Below are 21,173 nucleotides of genomic sequence, written 5' to 3' on the forward strand. Positions count from 1 at the left end.
ATTCTTTCTCTACAAACTTCAGAGTGCTCGCCCCCTCGAGCCTTTACGTTGTAAACACTGAGCGAGGGTAAATCATGGTTAATATTTTTAGTGATTCAAAAGCACATTGCAAATAGACCAAAAGAAAGGTAAAACAAAAAGATAATGCAAAAGACAGAAGTCAAGAACATCAGGACCTTGTGCTGATTTGAGATACCTAATGGTTCTACAGAAAATACCTGTGGATGTTAAAAACTTTTCGAAGTTTCAGTTTTAAAGCCCTGTAGGGCTTAACAATTTTCCATTTGCATTACAGTGTAATCCAACGTGAAACTGCAAAATTTCCCGAAAATGCCTCACATACATGTTCGATTATACTGTCATGCAAATGACAAAATTTTATCCGTAAAAAGGGCTATTTATTAGCGTCAGTGAGGCGATCATGCGATTAGCTATCACACTGCTAGCAGTCTGTTTTTTCCTCGAAAACAGGGAGGGATGTGATTGAAAGGCGAGATGGGATTGCCCTCGTTATCTTGCCTGGGAGACATAATCGATTCGTGTGGACGGTCTGCTAAAATCAACAGCACGTGTGGAAACAGCCGATCACGTGACACTTTCGAGAAACACCTGAAAGATATCCCGATTCCAGTCCCTTAACAAGCCACCCAAAAATGCCAGCCTTACCACCATTATGAAAAGCAAATTAGTGGGAAAATGTCCAGAAAAAAGTTATAAGAAGCCCAAGGTATATTGTGTAGGTTCTCGGTTAGCAAAGTATTTCTTGAATTTTCTGTCTTTTGAACATACTAGTATCCAATTCAGCCAGCTTTGATTTTGTGACTATCTTCGCATAAATATTCCGTTGATTGAAGATAAACTCAAAAAGCTATCTTGATAGAGTGGAGGTTAGGAGATCTGTCTTAAAAGGTCTAAAAAGCAATGACATCTTTGATGTCACATCCGGTTGAGTATGCCATCATACCTAAGGCACAATCTAAGATCACGTGCCCAGAGGCATGATGTCTTTGAAAATATGGCGGGTGTTTCTTGGAAGGTAAGACATTTTGGCGTTTTTCTGTTTTTATTTGCTCTTCTGTGGTTTTTTATTATATTATCATAAGAAAAATTTACTCCTTCGAATCGAAAAGTAACTTGCAGAAGTTAATGCGAGAGGAACGAACGTTATTAGGAGGTGAATTTGAACACATGGCAATAACATTAATAGGTCTACGCTCCCGGGTCTACGCTACTAAATCACTAGGTTGGTCTTCATAAGAAATAGTGTTCAAAAGCAGTTAGCTGTGCATAGTTTTGAACCTATTTTTGAACCCAGTTGGAAGCTAGATTGTCGAGTTTTCATTAATGTTTTCAGCAACAGGGTGACCGGTTTCCACAAGAGGGCAAAACTTCTTGAACTGAACTTCTTTATAAGAAAAACTTTCCTCTAGATGGTCAAACCAGGCCAAACCTTTTTGGGTAGTTGTTGCCATCTGGTGATATAAACAAAGTTTGCCCTGTTCTGTTGTTGTGCCATTCATCTCAAGACTGCAGCCTCTTGTTTCGTATTTGCAGTTTTTCCAGTGCTTACAAGGCTTGAATGCTTTTAAAACATTTCCTTTTTCTTACCAGATAGAAAACAGAGAAGCAACAATAAAGGCTATGTGCTGAGAATTATAGGGAAAGAAATTCACTTTGTAATATTAGAATCCCATATAAGGTGAGTCAAGATTTCAATAAATATTACTTTTGCTACCTGTATTAGGAATAATAACACACAATGCTGGCAAAATGAAGTGAGTAGGAAAGTGGTTGTTTTAATGTTGTTCAGCTATTTCAAGAATCGTTTGTTACAGGTATGTGACAACATAACCTAGCTGTGCCTGGGGCACTGTTGTTGATAAGGGAGAGAGGAACCAATTTCTTTCCACTGTATGTATTAGTACTTCCTTAACCATTTATCTTCGTGCCTAGCCTAATGGCTTAATGGTTTGTGAACTGGACTGCACATCAAGCAGTCTTTGGTTTGTTCTTGGGCAAGAAACTTCACTCTCACAGCACTTCTCACCACCCAGGTGTACAATTATTGGTACTTGAAGAATTCAATGCTGGCAGCTGACCCTGCAACAGAGAGGCATTCCACCTAGGGGATAGGGGGAAAGAAGAAAATTAGTATTTAATACTTTTTACCAGTTACTGCTTAGAAACCCAGCTTAAGAGGCAGTGTTTTTGATCTCTTGGTCTGACATTTCTTTTAAGAGAAAAATTTCCACTTTTTTAAAGAAATTTTGAGAATATTTTTAATTGCATAGAGTGTAAAACTTTAAAGGTTAAGGCTGTCTTAAAGGTTAAAAAAATTTCCTATTTCCTACTAGATACAAAACGGAGAAGCAACAATGAAAGTATGCGCTGAGGCTGAGTAGAAAAAATCACAATGAAACATTGGATTCCATATTAAGTGAGTCACGATTTCTTTGTGTTTGGTGTCATGTACTGAGTATGACAGTGCACAGTGCAGGTGAAAAATTTTAAACAAATGGAGATGTTGTAGCTGTTTCACTGTTCAGCTATTTCAAGAAACTGTTTTGGGGCCATACTACACCTTAGCCCTTCAGGGGAAGGGTGTAGGGGAACCATTGTTGATGGGTATTCCTTTGTCTGAGGAGGGACACAATAATCAAATGTTAAGTACATACTAGACTGCAGATCAAGATGCCTAGGTCTCTGCATTGTGTTCTTGGGCAAGTCACTTTACTCTCACACTACCTCTCTCCACTGAGGTGTACAAACGGGTACTGGGTAAGTTAAATACTGGGTGCAAACCCAGCGACAGACTTGCATTCCATCCCATCCCATCTTTTTCAAACCTTGTAGGGTTGAAATTCTTAAAAATTTGATGATTCTTTTTTTTTTGTTGTGTGGTTCTGTAAAGTAGACAGACTTGCATCCCATCCACAGGGGAGCAGAACTACTTAAAATCACTTAAATGTGACAGAGACTGGGTTAAGCTGTGGTGGTTTAGAGAACTTGGCCTGATGCAGACTTTACCTTGCCTTCCTAGTCCAAACTCCCCATATATAGTAGGGTTAAAACTTTGAAAACCTGATGACTTATTTTAAATTGTGTAGTTTGTAAATCTTACGAGATCAATGCTGTCATAAAGGTTAAAACAGTTCCCATTTCTTACTAGATACAAACCAGAAAGCTGTGAGCTAAGACATTTGTGGCGAAAGATTCATATTGAGGCAATGGATTACATATCAGGTGAGTCTTTGTGTTTCTTTTTGTTTGGGCAGAAAGGTTATCAGTTACTCAATCTTACCTGTGCTAGGAATAATGGCACACAATGCAGGCAAAAAAAATATTAGAACAAAATTAAATAGAGATGTGACTGTTTCACAGTTCAGCTATTGTACTGCTTTTGTGTTTTTGGGCATGACATATTATTCTAACAATGCCTCCTTCCACTCAGATATACAAATGGGTCCTGGGTGAATTTTATACCGGGGATACCCTGCAACAGACTGGCATTCCATTAAAGTTAGGGAGTGGGGGTGGAAAGGTACCTTGATGCTACAGAAACTGGGATAAGGTGTGGTAGATTGGATCACTTGGCCTGATGAAGACTTAACCTTTCCTTCATCATCAAGACTCCCCCTAGTAGGGTTAAAACTTTAGAAATCTGATGGCTTATTATTAATTGTGTTGTTTGTAAAACTTAAGAGATCAAGGAATTCCACAAAGGTTAAAACATTTGCAGTTTCTTGCTAGATACAAAACACAAGCAAGGAAAAGAGCTATGTGCTGAGACTCTAGAGGAGAAAGAATCAAGTTGAGACATTGAATCCCATATAAGGTCAGTCGCAATTATTTTATGTTTGGTATCATGTACTAGGAATAAATTTGCACAATGCAGGCAGAAAATTGAAACAAATAAAGGTGATATTGTGTCACTACTGTTCAGCTATTTCAACAAACCATTGTTATCTGGCTGTATACCTTCGGGGGTAGGGTGTACAAAACTTCCTTAAGACTACAATGTAGGGGTACTGATATTGAGGAGTGTTGTTTTGTGGGAGGAGGGGTGCAGCGCTCTAATGGTTAGTGTACGGGACTGCACATCAAGCAGTCTGGGTTTGTGCCAATAGTTAGGGTCTCTGTGTTGTGTTCTTTCCTAGACAAGGCACTACTCTCACACTACCTCTCTCGAACTAGCTGTACAAACAGTTACTGGGTGAATTTACCACTGGGTGCTAACCCTGTGACAAACTAGCATCCCATCCTGGCAGAATAGATTATACATAGAGGATATTACACGGTGGCGAGAAGATATGAATTTTATGTTCGAGTGGCAAGAACAATATCTCACAAGTGAGCGAAGCGAACGAGTGAGATATTGTTCTTGCCACTCGAACGTAAAATTCATATCTTCGAGCCAACGTGTAATGTTCTTTTTATTATATGGAGAAACCAATTCAACAAAAGCAAAAGGCGGGAATCGTGACTTCATTGAACGATACGACACTCACAAAGGTGACATACGGAAAATAAGCCACTCGGGTCCCGGATGAAGTGGCGTATGGAATCTACGAGTGGTTTAGTTCCCAGTAAAACACTCTTCTCCATATAATAAATCTTAATATCACTTAATGCAAGAGAGACCTGGATATAAGCTGTTGTGGTTTGGATAACTTGGCCTGATGCAGACTTAGCCATAACTTTATTGTCCAAACTTGCCCTTGTAGGGTTGAAATGGAAAAAATCTGGTTAATTTTTATAGTTGTGTGGCTTTTGAAATTAAGCAATGAAGGATGTCATAAAAGTTGAAACATTTCCTGATTCTTATGTAGATACAAAACAGACAGGAAGCTATAAAAGCTGTGCTGAGACTCGATAGGAAAAAGAATCAAATTGAGATGTTGGATCCCTTATTGGGTGAGTCTGATCACTATTTTCTGTTAAAAGGAAGGTTTTCTAATCACTTGATGGTGCGTGTATTAGGAATAATTGAACACAATGCAGGCAAAGAATTTAAGCAAATAGAGATGGTATTGCTAACTGGATACCCTCTCCCTTCAGGGTTAGGTTATACAAACATTCCTTTTAAGAATGCAATACTGTTTTTGATGAATATTCATATTATGAGACGGGGGGCCTAATTGGATCAATGACCAACTGCTTTCTGGCTTGGTGATGAACCTTAAATTTCTCCCGACAGTCTCAAACATAATCGTGAAGAAACATTAAAGGGGATTTAGAGAGTACTTTCAGAAACAAATTGTCTAGATAACTCAAAACCAGTAAGGAGAATTTGTTTCTTGGCTCAGGACTCTGAATAGTAAGGACTAAGCATTGTGAAGAAAGGTTATGAACTGGAGGATATTGTCTTGATATATCACCAAATTCTCACAACAAACCCTGAAAGAAACTTACAGACAGCCTGGAAATGTAGATGTGAAGTTCTTGTTGAAAAGGATTATGTACTTTATCATTTCAAGAGTGCCAAAGTAAAAAATGTGCCTTATTATATTTTGCCATAAAATGTGTATGAAAATACTTCAATTTGAGTGGACAAACATAGGGACCACATAACAATGAGTGCCAAATGACAGTACTGCGTGTGTCCTGAAAGTACACCTGAAATAACTTTCTTGGTACAAAACAAACGTCAATCTCATCGCATGCTAAAACTTAAACATGTTAAATAGTGGGAGAGGAATGCTTCATAACTGCATTCAAGTCAGGGAGTTAGTTATGTATAGATTTGTTTGTTTGTTTCTTGTGTTTGTTTATTAATTTATTTTATTTATTTTATTTATTTATCTACTGCCATCATATTTTCGGATTTCCGCCGTTGTGTGAATTTCCCTCGGGGATTTCAGATACCACTGGGAAACGTTCTTGAAATAGCTGTCAAAGTGAAAGTCGTTTTCAGTCGTAGTTTCATAAAAGTCATCTTTTCAAAACTAGCTGTAGCTGTCGAATTGTCAGATCAAAGGTAAACAAGAGAAAACCATAATAGCCTGTAAATTACTGTAAAATCTCTTGGAATTCACTAATCGTCTTGCACGTACTCTTCGAAAACAGTTTTTGCTTGTTTGCTTAAGTATTGCATTTGAACAACAGTTTGAATTTTAAAGCAACTTGTTCTTGTTATTCCCTTTTGCAAATATGTAGATTAATTTTTTGTTTGTATTTGGTATAAGCGTCCGGCAAATTGCATTACTTTATTTTAATACTGTAAAGATATGAATCTACCCGGAGCTTTTTATTTTCAAAAATTTCACGAGTTACTGAAAGATTGGCGAAACCACACATTCATTCATCCTCAGAAAAAATTTGCAAATACTGCCGTTTTGTCGCCAACATTTTTGCCGTGAGAGTTTTAATGTGCTATTCTGCCGGTGGGCTTTTCGCCTGCAAATGAAGGTTAATTTTAGAGTGCTATATTTTAGCGGGCGCTATTTATTTTGTGTGGCTGCTTGTCTGCGTTTGAAGTTGTTCTTGATATCATATGTAAACTGTGTATTTCTATGATGATGATAAAAGCAAACAATGAGCGCGTTCCCCATGAGAGAATTGACTTGTAAACTTTAGTCGAGTAGACACTGTATATTTTGTTCTGTGGGTTTCAGTATAACCATTGTTAATTGGACGTTATATTTATCTTTCTTTCAGGCTGCCATCTCAAGTGGACATGCAGCGACATTAACATGGAGAAAGAAGCAAAGGAAAGCAAAGAACTTCGTTGAGATGTTTTCTCAGTGGATCACGTTTTTGAAATAAGGTAGATTTTCCAGACAAAGATTATTTCGACTGAGTTTCTTGCGAAAGATTGTTAGGCGGAGTTCGTGTTAGTGATTTCAAAAGTCAAGACCTTTTAATTTAAACATATTTGGAATTACTGTCAAATTGTGTAGTTTCCGCTGCCGAATTGTCTTGTATCTTGCTAGTTTTCGAGGAAGCCGTGAATTGTATTTCAAGTTTGTAGCTTTAAAATTAAGGAAGAATATTAGCATTACCTGGAGTTGTTCTCTAGCCTGGAAGTCTCGTTATTAAACTCGTCGAAACTGCTGTCTAATTGCCTAGTATCTAAATTTTACTGAAATCTCTCTAGTTTTCGAGGACGCATTGAAAAGGTTGCGCTTTTAAAAGGACCAAGAAAAAAATCGAAGACTGGCAAAACTGGCCTTAGAAAAAAACGTCTGCAATTTTAAATGGTGTCTGGTTTCGAGTCAAACTCATACTGAATCTTTTGGCGGAAAAAATCTTGCGCCACGTAGGATTTTTTCCATTAAAAGTCACAGAATATGTTTGATTTCTGGCTAGACTCTGTTCAAATGCGCAGAATTTTTTTCTTCCTCGCAACCCTACATAGTCAAAAAATAGTAAAAGAGATAGCCTACATTTTGACTAGTTACCAGGCCCTTTTAACAGCGCAACTTTTTTATTTTGTTTACTTGTTCAAATTGTTTGTAATGAATTGTAATTGAAGTATTAAAAGCCAATAAAAGTTATATTGAATACGCGTGTGTAATTGACTTCTATTTGCTGTAGTATACTGTATTTTTATTGTCTTTTATTTTTTAACAATGTTAAGGTAAAGTACACAATAAAAACCACCACTTGCTGTTTTCATATCATTTAATTTTATCGTTCTGCAATAATTAATTAATAGAAAATCAGTTAAATTAAATTAACACGAGTGAAGGAAAAAGTTCGCGTTTAAAAACTAAGACTTTTGGCGGGAAAATTTGAAAAATTTGCACAGCGTTTCCCCTTACAACTTTTTTTGAGAAAAGTCTAAAGAGGTTACCCTTCAGAAGTTTTTGATCGCAAAAATTTCTCAAAGGCAACAGTTGACAAAAAATCCCGTCAAATACCATTGCACTACCTCGCACTGAAAAAGCAATTTTGATATTTCCTGATAGGTTTTCCGTCTCGAAATAAAATTTTTCCCAAACAGTCTCCAAATTTCATTTTTCAACAAATTCCGCGATGGTTTTTTTTGTGCGAGGTGATGCAAGAGTTCCTCGAGACAAGAAAAAGATGAAATGGCAAATGGATCAAATAGGCCAGAAAATAGTGACCGTGAAATACCGTTTCAACTAACCGAGTTAAATTTTATATCCAATCGAGTTTGATCTACGACTGTTCGTAGCTTGTCATTTCATATCTTTCTCTTTCAGACTAGAGTAATATGTGGGGTACACTTCACATCAGTTGCACGGGAGCAAGAACACTCGTCAATCAAAATCCAATCATTGTCCCCCGCAAAATTGCCCAATTTTCGATGGTTTATAAACCATTTCAGAAGTTTCGAAACAAGTTAATTTTCTCTTCCGATGCGACCTTTCGCTCCGTTTTTTTCCCGTGCAACAACCAAAGTGTAAACAACACAAAATAATCAATATCTGGTAGCACGAAGATGTTTGTATTCCTAAAATAACGCAAGATTTCTTCGGCCGGCTCAGTATATTTTGTGAACTCGTTAAGTCAAAACAATTTCGAAATAATCCACCATAAAAATTTAAATCTCTTGTTGAAAAATTTTCAAAAATATTTCACTCTGTTTTGAACAAAGCTTATCAAAGAAAGATGCATTTGTACTTCTTTTGGACGTCCAGAAATTTAAACGTTAGAAATGACAAAGGAAATACAAACATGTTTTGCAAAGGCGCCACGAGAACTTTTGTAATAAGGCACGTTTTTAATGCCAATTCATATGCAAATATTATCATCCTTGTTTACAAATTTGTTGCTGGTCTTTCTAGTTTTCAAGTACGATTGTTTCAAAATTGTTGGCAGCCTTTTAAATCTCAAAAAAACGATCAGTGCAATTGCTAATTTTAAATGTTTATGGTGTAGTAGTTGCTTGCGAAAGGTTCTCCTTTTGGAAGTCACTGCTAGACAATTGTTGAAAAACAAAAGATAGCAGAATCGAATTTGATTTGCAAATGTTCAAGCATTTACAGAAACAGGTTTTATATTTTCAGTTGTTCTCCGTGATCCTGAACTCGTTCGTTCTTTAAAGCTGAAAGGAATAATTCTCCTTAACGATCGCCTTACTTGGTCTTAACTGTTGTTCTGAGAATTTGGTAGCAAATCAAGACAGTCTTCTCCTAGTTGATGATTTTGTTTATCACTCGCTATACTTCTCTGCTTTTTCCTTTTTACAACACCTTTTATAAACCAGATATTGATCTTAGAAGCCTAAACTTTCAATATCTAGAGGTTAAACAAACGTTGATCTGTCATTAAGGTGGCACTTTCAGAAATTGAGGGTTGTGTGGTATGTCCAGTAACCTGAAAATGTGTCCAATTTATTTTAAAGTATCTGTGGTACAACATCATGCAAGGAAGGCTTCGATTTACAGCGAAAGATATCTTGGTAATCACATGATTCTGAATGCAGTTTGTAATCTCTGAGAAATTTCCCTTTAGCTTCCGAATTCCTTAAAGTATTCCCAAAACTTTCCCTACCGTTGGGAAGTCTTCGGAAATCTTCGAGTGATCTCCGAAATTCTATCGTCGGGAATCTTCGGAATGCCGTTCAGATAGAAGTCTTCGTCTATATTTGGTTTAGGGTGTTTCAGATTATTGAACATGTTTGCAAATAATTTCGTAATACAATTGTGTGTTCATCTGATTAATTGAGATGACCATCCATACTCTTTCAAGCGTAGTTTTCATTGTTCTGGCATTTTTCTGCTTCATTACATTAAGAGTTGGAGGCTTTATTCGATGAGAATGTTTGAAAATAATTTTAATGATAGCAAGACAATTCAAATTTGTCATAGAATAATTTCGTATGCTACAAAATTTATTTTTTTTCTGTTTCACGATACAGGCATGCGGTCCTATTAATCTCCCTTTACATGAAAAACACTACATACAACTTTGAGGTTTTAGTCGATCGAAGGGAGGAAAGTATTGCGCAATAATTGTAGCAAGACAATTTATTTGTTGCAGAGTGAATTTCGTTGTTGCCAAATATATTTTTTCGTCGTCGTGCAGGCCACTTAAAAATCTCCTTTTGCCTAAAAATAAAACACCCAATGTTACATCACTTTGTCGATTCCGAAATAACACGCACACGATTTGATAAGAAAAGTTTAGATAGTGTTGTCAAATATAGTGCCACCGTAAAAACCCAACGTTGTTTATCCACTTAAAATATTTCCTGAAATTATGTCGACCAAAATGGTGGCTACCAGAATCGAGATCTCAGATAAATTATCAACTCCTCGTGAATTTCAATCTCATCTTTCGTTCGCCGGGTCTTACCAGTGAATTCCTTCTTCGCCGTCAGGCCATTTCCTTTCCTTAAAAAAGAAGACAATGAAGAGAAACATAAGCTTTTTCTCGGGACAAATGTATTTTCAAGATACACTATTACAACCACGGCAAGCAGCGACCAAAGCTCGCATGAACCGACTGCACGTGGTAACGGTTTTCAACTTTCCGGGAGCAACACGCAACGCGAGAAGAAATGGAAATATCAAACAAATTCAGCGCAAGTATCTTACAAACTTTCGCAAAAAAATTATTTGTTAAACCTTTCCCAGAAACGTTTCATCTCAGTGAAAGCAAAACTACGATTATCTGTTATGGACGAAGCTGTGTGCAGCTCGGCAAAGAAAATAGAGAGCGAAGGGTGGAGCTAGACTTAAGGCGGAAGGTAGAATTTGTTCCGTTTGGTGAAGAGCAAAAAGATTAAAATTTACACTCACCATTAATATTTAAATACTTCTATCTCGTCCTGCTTTAACTTCTTCGAAAGAAGATCATGGTCAGATCCGACATCACTAGGAGCACATAAATCCACGTCTTCACACTATGACCAAGTGTTTTGTTTGACGCAAATTCAACAAGTAGTCATGAATATTGATTACAAACTAGAACCAATCGCTCACAAAAACGCCGCGGCATATTTTCAGGACTTGGATTTTAATTTTTATGCAAAACTATTGCATCACTTCAAAAATATCAGTTTCACTCCAGCTCTTTGCATTTTTAGGCTTTATTAAGACAGTAATCGGACATGAAATTAAATACATTTGTAAAGACTGATTCACGCGGCCGTCATTTGTCGTTAAATAAGCCTTTTCTGATAGTCTTATTGGTCGATTTTTGCAGGTTTTTAAATATCCCCGCGCTAAAATCTGATGGTCTACGCCGAATCAAAGCTTATAATTAGGTACAAGCTAGAAAAGAACTACTTTAATCAAAACGTTTTCAAAGTTTGATATTTGTATTACTTAATTACTTTTAAATGTTGTTATTTATTGAAGGGCATTAAAACAAAATCGAGGTATTTCGTTGGAAATCATGGGTTTCCTTGTGGTTCCCACCAGCTTTCCCCTTACTGAAGACATAAAAGCAAATAATGAGTGTCAACCAAAAAAATAGTTTTAACTTGTTTATTTATAAACATTCTGTTTCTTCCCTTACATTGCCAGCTTAAGAAGCATGGATAGGCTTGTTCAAGGTTACTTGTATTTGGTTTGATTTATGATCTTTCTGATCTATGAAGTCCGCTATGAAGAACTGCCATGTGCATTGAGTTTATTTAGCAAGTGCAGCTCCAAGTTTGAAACAAGGTCGCGCCAAAGTCGTGCTTTCCTACCTGTATTCAAATGTCGAGTTTAATTCGCGCTAAATAAGTTCAAACTTAATTGACCGATTGATTCAACACTCTGATCGCGCTACGTTTGGATTGAGCCTGACGTATTTTTACTGTGATATAAAGGGGTCTGAAACGAGCCCCAGATCTATCTGTAGTAGTATGTACATGTATTTTAAAAACTGGATCATTGGATAATGCAGTTCAAGAGTTCATTCATTGGCTTAGCCATCATGGTATATGAGCCAATGCACGCGCATGGCTAAAGATATAACGGGAGCTTACATTCCTCCCAACGGAAAATTTGATTTTCTCTCATACATTAGAGAAATACTACACCTCAGCCTCGTTCTCACTCTTGCGAAGAGGTTTTAATACTGATTCGTCATCGTCTCCGGTTGACTTTAAGTCGTCACGTGACAGGTGTTGCACGATCCCAGTTCCCATTGCGTCACCAAGAACGTTCACGGTTGTTATGAAGCGGTCCCTAAAGAATCAAACAGAGAAAATACAGGTAAATGACGGATACAGCAGTTAAATAAAATGTGTAAAAGAGAATTTTGAGAGCAGACTAATGTTAACACACAAAACTGTTTAGACGAGTTATTTTCCGTTTTGGTTCGACGCAAATAAATAAAAGCACATCTTGACAGTTGTCTACAAAAGCCCATCAACCTGTTACGCAGCTATGGTTTCCTCCGCCCCAAAAGCATAAATCTCTCTTCTTCAGCTGACCTCAATGCAGATTTAAAAAATCATGATTTCTCGGTTGCTAAAAAATGGAGTGGCACTTGTTTCGACATGAGTGCAGAAAGTGTAAATGATGGGTTGTATTACGGATACCGGTTACAACGAAGATTTCCCAGCTTAATACAAAGAGATTCCGAACGTATTCCATACATGGTCGAAGGTAATGATGAGACGAATGAATAGTTATTACTTGCCGAAATACTTAGAACATTTTTGGAAAGCCGAATGTTTAAGTAACCATTTTATAGATTGGGAACTGAGCTTTTGTTTACCAGTTCCTTCACTCCGGTCCCAGACTCGTACCCAGTCGCTATTTACAGGTCAGATTGGGTTATTTCAAAGAGAAAGCGGTCTGGATCGAGTAGAGCACGGAGAGATTTATGGGAAGAGGCGGGAGAAAAATGACACCCCATGCGCCTTAATCCACCTTAGTATCCAATCTGCCCTCCCCAAGACACATAAATAGCGATTGGGCACGAGTCTGGTCAGGTCCCCTCAATGTGGACTGAGATATTTTTTTTCTTTGTTATGACGCGAGCACCCAAGGACTAGGACTAAAACCATTTCGAGTTTTTCTTTTTTTTGTTGTTCAACATTGAAGGTGAAAGAAGGAAGACTGTCCTAGCAGCTGTGGCACTTAGAGCAGTTTTCACTTGGCCGGTCCAACGTGGTTCTCATTTACTTTGGTTTTGCATCATTTCTCCCGCCACTTTGTGAAACCAACAGCAACTGACTCGCTGGCACGCGTTTTTCCACGCTTCGCGTCAGCCAGTATTTGCTTTGTGATTAGACTTTCTAAAAGTCCTTTTCAATAATATGTCCATGCATTATATTAGTTTTGCCGCATGTCCTCTTGCGAATTAGTTGGTCAAACATCTGCCACTCGATACGATCGAAGGCAATGTCGAGCGATGGTTAAGCGAAGATCGACCTGTAGCTAGTCTATTCATGTTTTTACAGAGTGGTTACTTTGGATTTTGGTCTTACGCCCTTTAGGGTGCATGTCTTTGGCATGATCTGGATCAGGATCAGTGATGTAAGATTACTCATCATGGTGCATCAAACGAACCATTGAATCCACTCCGGGTAAAGATTCGTCGGTTCTTTCGCTGAATTATGATCCGACTGATCTTGGCTCACTGATCCTGATCTGGACCATCCCAAACGAACGTATCCTAACAGTGAAACTCATAAATCTACGAGAACCGTAATCGCCACATTGACAATCGAATACTGCTACTTACAGAAGCCATTCAATGGCAAGAATGACACCAAAGTCATGCAACGGAAGATTGACAGCCTGAAGAACAATGATGATCATGATCCCTGCACCAGGGATCCCAGCAGCACCAATAGAGACTGCAATCGCCATTAAGCTGTGAAGATAAGTTGTTCTGCCTTGTTTAGACGGTACGATTTGTGTTTACGACTTACACAAAAAGCATGTAAATGACAATACCCCATTCCAGCATATACGCGCAATTTTGATGCGACAGTTGTTTTCTTTTCTTTTTTTTTCGGTTAAACCTAATATTTAAGGGTGAACCATTAAACTTTTGAGGAGGAGTAGGGAATTTTAAAAAATATATATATTCTACAAGCATACTTGTACCAAAAACAAAATTCATGTACACGACCACTACCAAAAAAATATTTCACTCACGGTCAGGGAGCCGGAAAAAAGCATGCCACATGGAGAAAAAAATATCATATCTAAACACGTCCTGAGAAAAACAATTCCTAGTGCATGAAAGGGTTAGAAAAAAATTTCATCGCTATCTCAAATCACCCACCCCACCGCTTAGATAGAGGATTCCAGTATTCATCACCGCTAGTTCAAGAAGAGTTTTGTTTGTAAATAATTTGAAACTTTCGGTTCTCAAAATTGTACAAGACGAATGCAGTTTGAAAGAACATTCCCGAATATCATGAAAAGTTTTAACAAGTCTCTGTAATTACTGTACCAATTACTCACCAAACAACAACAATCCTTCCAGGACCCAAATCAATGTCATTTAATTGAGCCACGAAAATAGTTACTACCACTCGAGAAACAGCCAAGCCATCCATGTTGAGAGTGGCGCCGAGAGGCAGCATAAAACGACTAATGCGTCCATCGATGCTGTTATTTTCCTCTACGCAGCGAATTGTTGTTGGAAGTGTCGCTGCACTGAAAAGCAAAAGGGAAAAGACCGCCAAAAGCTTCCCAATGATAAAATCACATTTCTGTGGCAAACCACAGAGGCATACTATTTTTGAACAAATCAAAGATGACTGTTACGATTTTAATGCAATCAAAGGTATCCGACAAATTCACCCCGGAGGTGGATTCCCATATAAAATGGACGGGGTACCCGTTATACCTTGTGAAGGGCTACAAAAATGGTTTTCGTATCTCCTTCCCCTCTTACAGCGGGAACTTTTTCGGTACCTTTTAGGGTATTGAGCTGAAAAACAATATGACAGGAAATAATGAATGTGTTGTTTTAGAATTGGTCCCTCTCAGGGGTGAAAAAATTTTTTGAATCCACGCTCACAAAACAAGACTTTGGTACCTCTTAGGGGTTCTTTTCTTAAATTTCCAACAAGCACCCCCCGTCGCTTTTTTATGGGGGTCTCCCCGGGCATTCGACATTCCTTTGGACCAGGATGAAGGTATGTGTTAACGATTCAACATGACCTTAGCAAGAGCCCTATGCTCGAACCATTTGATCCGGAGTCCAGCGAGCTAAACATTCGGATTTGACCACTCCTAGCACGTTTGAACTACGTCTCACACATCAGTTAGGAACAATTTGGCGGTGAAATGAGGTGGAAATCATTGCAAACGCTCCACCTTCCTTGAAAACCTTCATGCATGGGTCCTAACGGGGAAGTTATTTCAGTGTCATACCTGGAAGCGATTCCAAATGCAGTCATCAAGGCGTCTCTCAGACCTTTCATAAACGAATAAGGATTCTTTCGAGTGACAACAAAGAACACAAGTGGCAACGTGATGAGAGAATGGATGAACAAACCACATATGACAGTCAACATGTGAAAAACTAGCTTTTCCAGGGTACCTAAGATGTCATCCATACCAGCTATGCGAGATGCCACCAGACTGCACACTCCTAATGGAGCCAACCTACAACCATAAAAATCACTATTATGGTTTACCATAAGCACAGTGAGATGTTATTTAAGGCAGTGTCCACACTGCGGCGGAGATGTTTGAAAACAGAGCTATATTTCCCTGACCGTGTTTTCCTCAAACAACTGAATCGCTCGCTCCAGTTTCTCCACTCCTAATAATAATATATAATAATGTAATGTATATTTTCTCCGCAGTTCAAATATACTATCTTTCATATATTCACTAATAATGTAATGTGTTCACACTTAAGATGACTGAATGTAAATGTAAACCAGTTTAAATATGACAAATTGTACATTCCGTATTTTGGTAGTTTTAAACCGTGTATAAATGAAGTCTCATTCATGAATAAAAGAAACAAATAAAATATAAATACTTAAGGCAGGGAGGTTTGCGTAGTTTTTCTGTGCTGAAAGAGGGGATTCAAATCCCCATTAGGGGTGCATTTCACCTGAATGATATATTTTCAAACGTTTTATCCTTCTATGTTTCATGAGTTCTTAAGATCACTTATTTAGTGAAGTTAATCATTAGTGAGCTATATCTTTCCACTTACCACATCACAAAATGAACGATAACCATAACTGCCTCATTCAAGGCGGAAAAGAACTGAATTAGCGGTCTTCCCTTCTCGCGAAGCCTCGCTAACACAATACCAAGCACGATGGAAAACAAACTCAAGCCAATGATGTTCATCCCTCCAGTTGACATCATCCCCGCTGGCACGGTGTCTGAGCCCGTGTGGATCTCCTTTCTAATGGTGGTGATGTTGACGGTACCATTAAAACGGACAGCGGTAATTTCCTCGTCTGGTCCAAGGTGGATGTTATTGCTCTTTACATTGTAAATCTGGAAACTTGCAGGCACTGTGATGTATTTTGTCCTTTTCTATTTACACCAAAGGAAAGTTCAACTTATATTTAACTATTGTAGAGCATTAACTATAATTAAGTTTGGCGGTTTTTTCCGTCCTCGATAAATAGCTTCCCTGCAAAAATCCACATGGTTTCGTTTTCCTCCATAACAAATTTCAAAATTTCAAACGTGGCATGTTCCAGTAACTATGAGGTATTTAATCAGGGGACAGACCATCTCCTACCTTCCCCCCCCCCCCCCCACCCAGTTTCATTTCCCCAGGCCCCTCTCAATCCGCCAGTGGCGGTTGAAAAGTGTCAACTATTGTAAATGGCTTATATTTGACCGTGCACGTGAATTACGAGCTACTGACCTGACTGACGGCTGCTTCAACAAGGTTACTGGGGAAACAGTTCCTACAAATTATTCAAAATCAGACATTCCAGCGTCGAATAAACTAAGTGCATGCGCGCCAGCAGGATATCTACTTGGATTCGTGCAAACTACACTATCGATCTTTTCGTCATGCAAAGCCCCCTTTATAGAACAAGTAAAATTATTCTCGCATTTTGATTGGTTCTTAGTTCTGATCTATTGGAGGACAGACGTATAGATGACGTCATTAAAATTTATTTTATTATTTAAGTGCTATTAAAAAAACTACATGGATTTCCTTTTGCCATGTGCCTGTGACACACATCAGTGACACACGCGCCTAACGGTTCGAGTGCCACTTGCTCGTTCTATTTTTGTAGTCTATTTTTTTAATAAAAACGTTTGTAATTAGATCTTTGATAGACTGGCCAGCCTAGACTAGCAAAAGCTATCCGCGGGCCAGTCATAACTGTAAAAATGTGTATTGAACGGAAATAAAGATTGTTGTTGCCGTTCTAACCGCATTTTGACGTCGTCTGTGTTCTATTTAACAATTAGATTATGAATTCGAGATTTCTATCCCGTGATAGTTGACATGGACGCCGCCCGAGTCAACTATCAGGTAATGAATGGCCAAATCCAGGATCCTATCGTAGACATGGCGCAGTCTTTCAACAACAGGCTTTTGCCCTCGAGCAATATAATTATAGCACGCATTTTAACTTGGAGGACTGAAGGAATGCATCAAGGAAAAATCATAGAAAATTCGTATTTACCTTATCATATCGAGTAATGAGTCTAAGTTTCGGTATTTCACACCTACAACATCTTTTCTTGCGCCATGATCGTCGCTTAAACCGGGACGTATCGTCATGACAAGAGTCAAACCCAAAATGGCGGCTAAAGCCAGTGTTCCCAAGTAATAAAGCAGGGCTCGTCGTCCAATTCGTCCCGCGACATCAGGATTCAAGGTCGATACGGCAGTTATCAGACTGGCGACGATAAGAGGCAGGACAATCATCTTTAACATGTTCATGAATAGTTCTCCTGGAACCCGGGGGGGGGGGGGACTCCGATATGAAATGGACGGGGATGCTCGTCGTCTCGCTTAGGGGTGTAAATTTCGGATTTTGGTCTCGCTTAGGGTGTTCTGGGCAAAATTTTATTATTTTTAGCCGTCAAGGTCTCGTTTAGGGTTGCAGCTTTTTCCCTTCATATATGTAATACAATGTATGGTGTATATATTGTTCAAGGATATTCTGCAGTTACAGTTCTTTTTAACAATTTTTACATTTTAAAGTTTGCTGTTCCACCAAATGATCGAATATGATGCGCTGAAGACTTATGACAACACTTTTATAAACTACTTGTAGGCAAAAGTATTCGATGATAAGGTCTTTGCCATCATTAAAAGTCATTGTACTTTTTATTTGTCTGTATTATAAACTGGTCTCTTTTAGGGGTCTGTATAAGCTTCGGCCACGCCCAGATTGGTCTCTTTTAGGGGTTAAATTCAAAATTTCCGACGAGCATCCCCGTCCATTTTATATGGGAGTCCCCCCCCCCCCCCGGGTCCTGGAAAGGCGATAAGCATTATAACAGTGGCTTTCTTCTCGGGGTCGATGATGCGATTCACAGGATCATTGATTATTGCTCCAATCGCAAAACCGATGATTGCTCCAACCACCAGCAAAACGAGCAGAAGATTTCCTTTCATCATCAGACAGAAGGTCTTACAACATCGTCCACAACTACTTCGACGCGGCCTGCAAGCCATTTTGCCTGAGCAAAAGATGTTGTGTTGTTGTAACTAAAGACAATTCAAGTTGACCCCAAGCAAACCACTTTTGTGATCGCATCATTACGCATAGTTTACATAATGGGTAATTTCCAATGGAAACATTCTCTACCAAGTATACATGCAGGCACGTATGTCCCCCCCCCCCCCCCCAGATTCGTTAAAACAATTCCGATGTTCGAAACGGTTCCGAATTGCCGAAATTGAATCCTTTTATCTATTATTTAAGAAACCAAATTTATCCCCAAAATGATTAATGTTAATTTGCCACTCAAGATTGCTGATGACAAAGAGCTTAAGGTGAAAATCAATTATCAGAAACCTAATTGCTGGCGGTCAGTGCCGGGGGGTCTCCTATATAAAAAGCTCGGGGCTGCTCGTTCTGGGGTGGAAATCAGTGTGCGCTTTGGAAAGTCAGTTTTCCTTGTCATTGATCATTTCACTACATCCCATAGATCCTTTTTAATTGTATACGAAACAATGCCTCTTGTCTCGCTTTTCAATGACCACTGCATTACAACCGTGAACGTTCTTGGCGACGCAATTAGAACTGGGATCGTGGAGCACCTGTCACGTGACGACTTAAAATCTAAAACTGAAGAAAATAACCCAATAGTGTCAAAGAAACTCCAAAAGAGCGATAATCAGGTTGAATTATCGTATTTTTCTAATCTGTGACCACAAATAGATGCATTTCTTTTGTGTGTGAAAGAGAGTGTAACTCTCCTTTCTTAGTTAAGTTAAGCCTCATCTACACGAACAATTTTTATGTGGCAATTCTTATGTGCCCTTGCAGATGAGGACAATTGGCCAATTTTTAGGTAACAAATATATTTGCTGTAAAGCTAACGTGTTAGCTTTTGTGACAAATAAAAATTGTCACATACGAAAAATTGCTCGTGTAGACGCCTTGTCACGTAAAATGTGGCAAATATGTTCGTTAGCGCCATGTTTTTAAGGGGCGACTAGGCAGCCTCGGCTTGTTTCTGTGTATCTCTGCTGTCCAAAGTCATTACAGGCGCACCAAACTTTGAAATTTGCTGTGCCATCTACACGATCAAAAATGTTTTTCGCATAAAAATTGCTCGTGTAGACGAGGCTTCAAGGAGATACTGTTACCTTAGGCGTTTAGAGCTTCAATGTGAAATTTTACAACGCTCCGCGGTTGATTACCTGCTATTCAATTTCAATTTCAAAAAGTTGCCAAGGGTGAAGGATCTTTCAACTTAGTAATGAATTCAGATCTGGCTGTTTTCTTTGTAGGTCATAGATAGAGTCTTTCAACAGCACTTTTACAACAATTTCTTATATTTTGTATGTTATGACTCCAATTAGTGTGTGTGCTAAAGTATTGACACTATAATAAAGTTACTTTATTTCACTGGATTTTAAATTCTTCATTTTGCTATATATTTTATGATAACTTCTGACGCCAGCTCCGTCTAAAACTTTCACAATTCATTCATAAAGGACGTCAGTTTTTCGTTGGCTGAGCTCTGTTTTGCTGGGTAATGGTTTAGAAGACAACCCAACTTAGAGATGCATGTATGCTTGCCTCATATCAGAAAAAAATGTTGTCCTCAACAAAGGTGAGTGAAAAGGCGCGAAAACAGTAGAAACAGGAAGAGGAGAGAATGGAAAAATGATCTTCGCTCGTCGAGACCGTCAATGGAAGAGGAATGAATTCAAGCTCACCTAAATTAAGACAAGTCTGAACAAATAGCTTTGTCAGCCGAGTTAGATCCGAGATCAGCAAAATTGAGCGATAGTTGAGAAATGGGCTAGGGTTTCAACGTTCAGAGCGTTTTCATCCACGTGGCCAGCAGCCATGCAGATTTACTTGAACAAACGGAAGTGTTCATATGAGAAAAGGATTTGTTTGGGAGACGCAAATGTGTGTCAAGTTGCAAAAGTGATACAGGCCAGGAGGGGTACATCCCTGCTTTGATCATTACAACGTGGTAAATCAGGATCTTCATTTAACCCCCACCCGGGTGGGGGGGGGGTACTCTTACCCTTTTGTATACCATTCTGACAGAAAAGGTACCCCTCTCGTTTACTACTCTTCCCAGTAGACCGAGACATTCACGAGAGGAAAGCTTATCGTGTCGAATGCGTCTAAAAAAAACCGCTCCGAATTTGTCCTGGTCATATTTTATCTTCAGCTGGTAAACAGCGGCCATGCTGACAGTTCTATGGGAGCCAAAAAGCGCGGTAAGCTTTCCTCTTAAAGATAAACACGCTGTGAATGAACATCACGTAATACGAAGCCATGACGCCACACAGAAACGTTTTAACGTGGTACATTTCAAAGTACCACGTGATTGGTTTGAAACAAACTCGCGGCATCAAAAACGTTACTCTGAAGGCGGCAAAAATATTCGTGGATTGTTGCGGTCTACTGGTAAGGGCAGTACCCGTTGTCGCAGAAAGGTACCCTTTCACATACCTACCTAAGAACACTGCACCCTTTTCTAAATCCTCGGAATGAGGTTAATGGACAATATTACTGGATAACATCAAGAATTAAATGATACTGCCATAAGGTGCGGCTGTTCGAGATGTTCAATTTAAGGCCCTTCTAAATAACCAAATGAAAGCTTCCCCTACCCTTGCAGATACCTCAACTTGTGAAATCCCTGCCCTTTTATATA

The 21,173-nt window shown here is 38.7% G+C and overlaps 1 protein-coding gene and 1 long non-coding RNA gene across 5 annotated transcripts; one reads left to right on the forward strand and one right to left on the reverse strand.

Annotated features, from left to right (window-relative positions):
- Positions 1–253: 253 nt before the first annotated feature.
- LOC149109641 (uncharacterized) lies at positions 254–7,507 on the forward strand. 4 transcript variants are annotated; one of them, XR_016208441.1, is made up of 8 exons: positions 254–1,036; positions 1,612–1,699; positions 1,745–1,835; positions 2,355–2,437; positions 3,170–3,243; positions 3,751–3,835; positions 4,830–4,914; positions 6,658–7,507. It is a non-coding gene; the product is annotated as an uncharacterized LOC149109641 (long non-coding RNA). The 4 variants fall into 4 exon arrangements; XR_016208440.1 differs by having other exon boundaries at positions 1,745–2,437; XR_016208442.1 differs by lacking the exon at positions 1,745–1,835 and having other exon boundaries at positions 255–1,036; positions 3,740–3,835.
- LOC110067913 (excitatory amino acid transporter 3-like) lies at positions 1,772–17,768 on the reverse strand. The gene is made up of 8 exons (XM_089293675.1): positions 17,498–17,768; positions 16,720–16,762; positions 16,048–16,379; positions 15,249–15,482; positions 14,331–14,525; positions 13,600–13,731; positions 11,945–12,092; positions 1,772–2,122 (listed from the first exon to the last, which is right to left on the reverse strand). Exons 1-8 carry the CDS (start codon positions 17,755–17,757, stop codon positions 2,063–2,065), a joined length of 1,404 nt encoding a protein of 467 aa, XP_089149801.1. The 5' UTR covers positions 17,758–17,768; the 3' UTR covers positions 1,772–2,062.
- Positions 17,769–21,173: the final 3,405 nt, after the last annotated feature.

The sequence above is a fragment of the Orbicella faveolata genome, unplaced genomic scaffold (genome assembly GCF_042242905.1).
Source record: "Orbicella faveolata isolate gen_17 unplaced genomic scaffold, um_ofav_v1 contig_25, whole genome shotgun sequence".
In the NCBI taxonomy this organism is placed as follows: Eukaryota; Metazoa; Cnidaria; class Anthozoa; order Scleractinia; family Merulinidae; genus Orbicella; species Orbicella faveolata.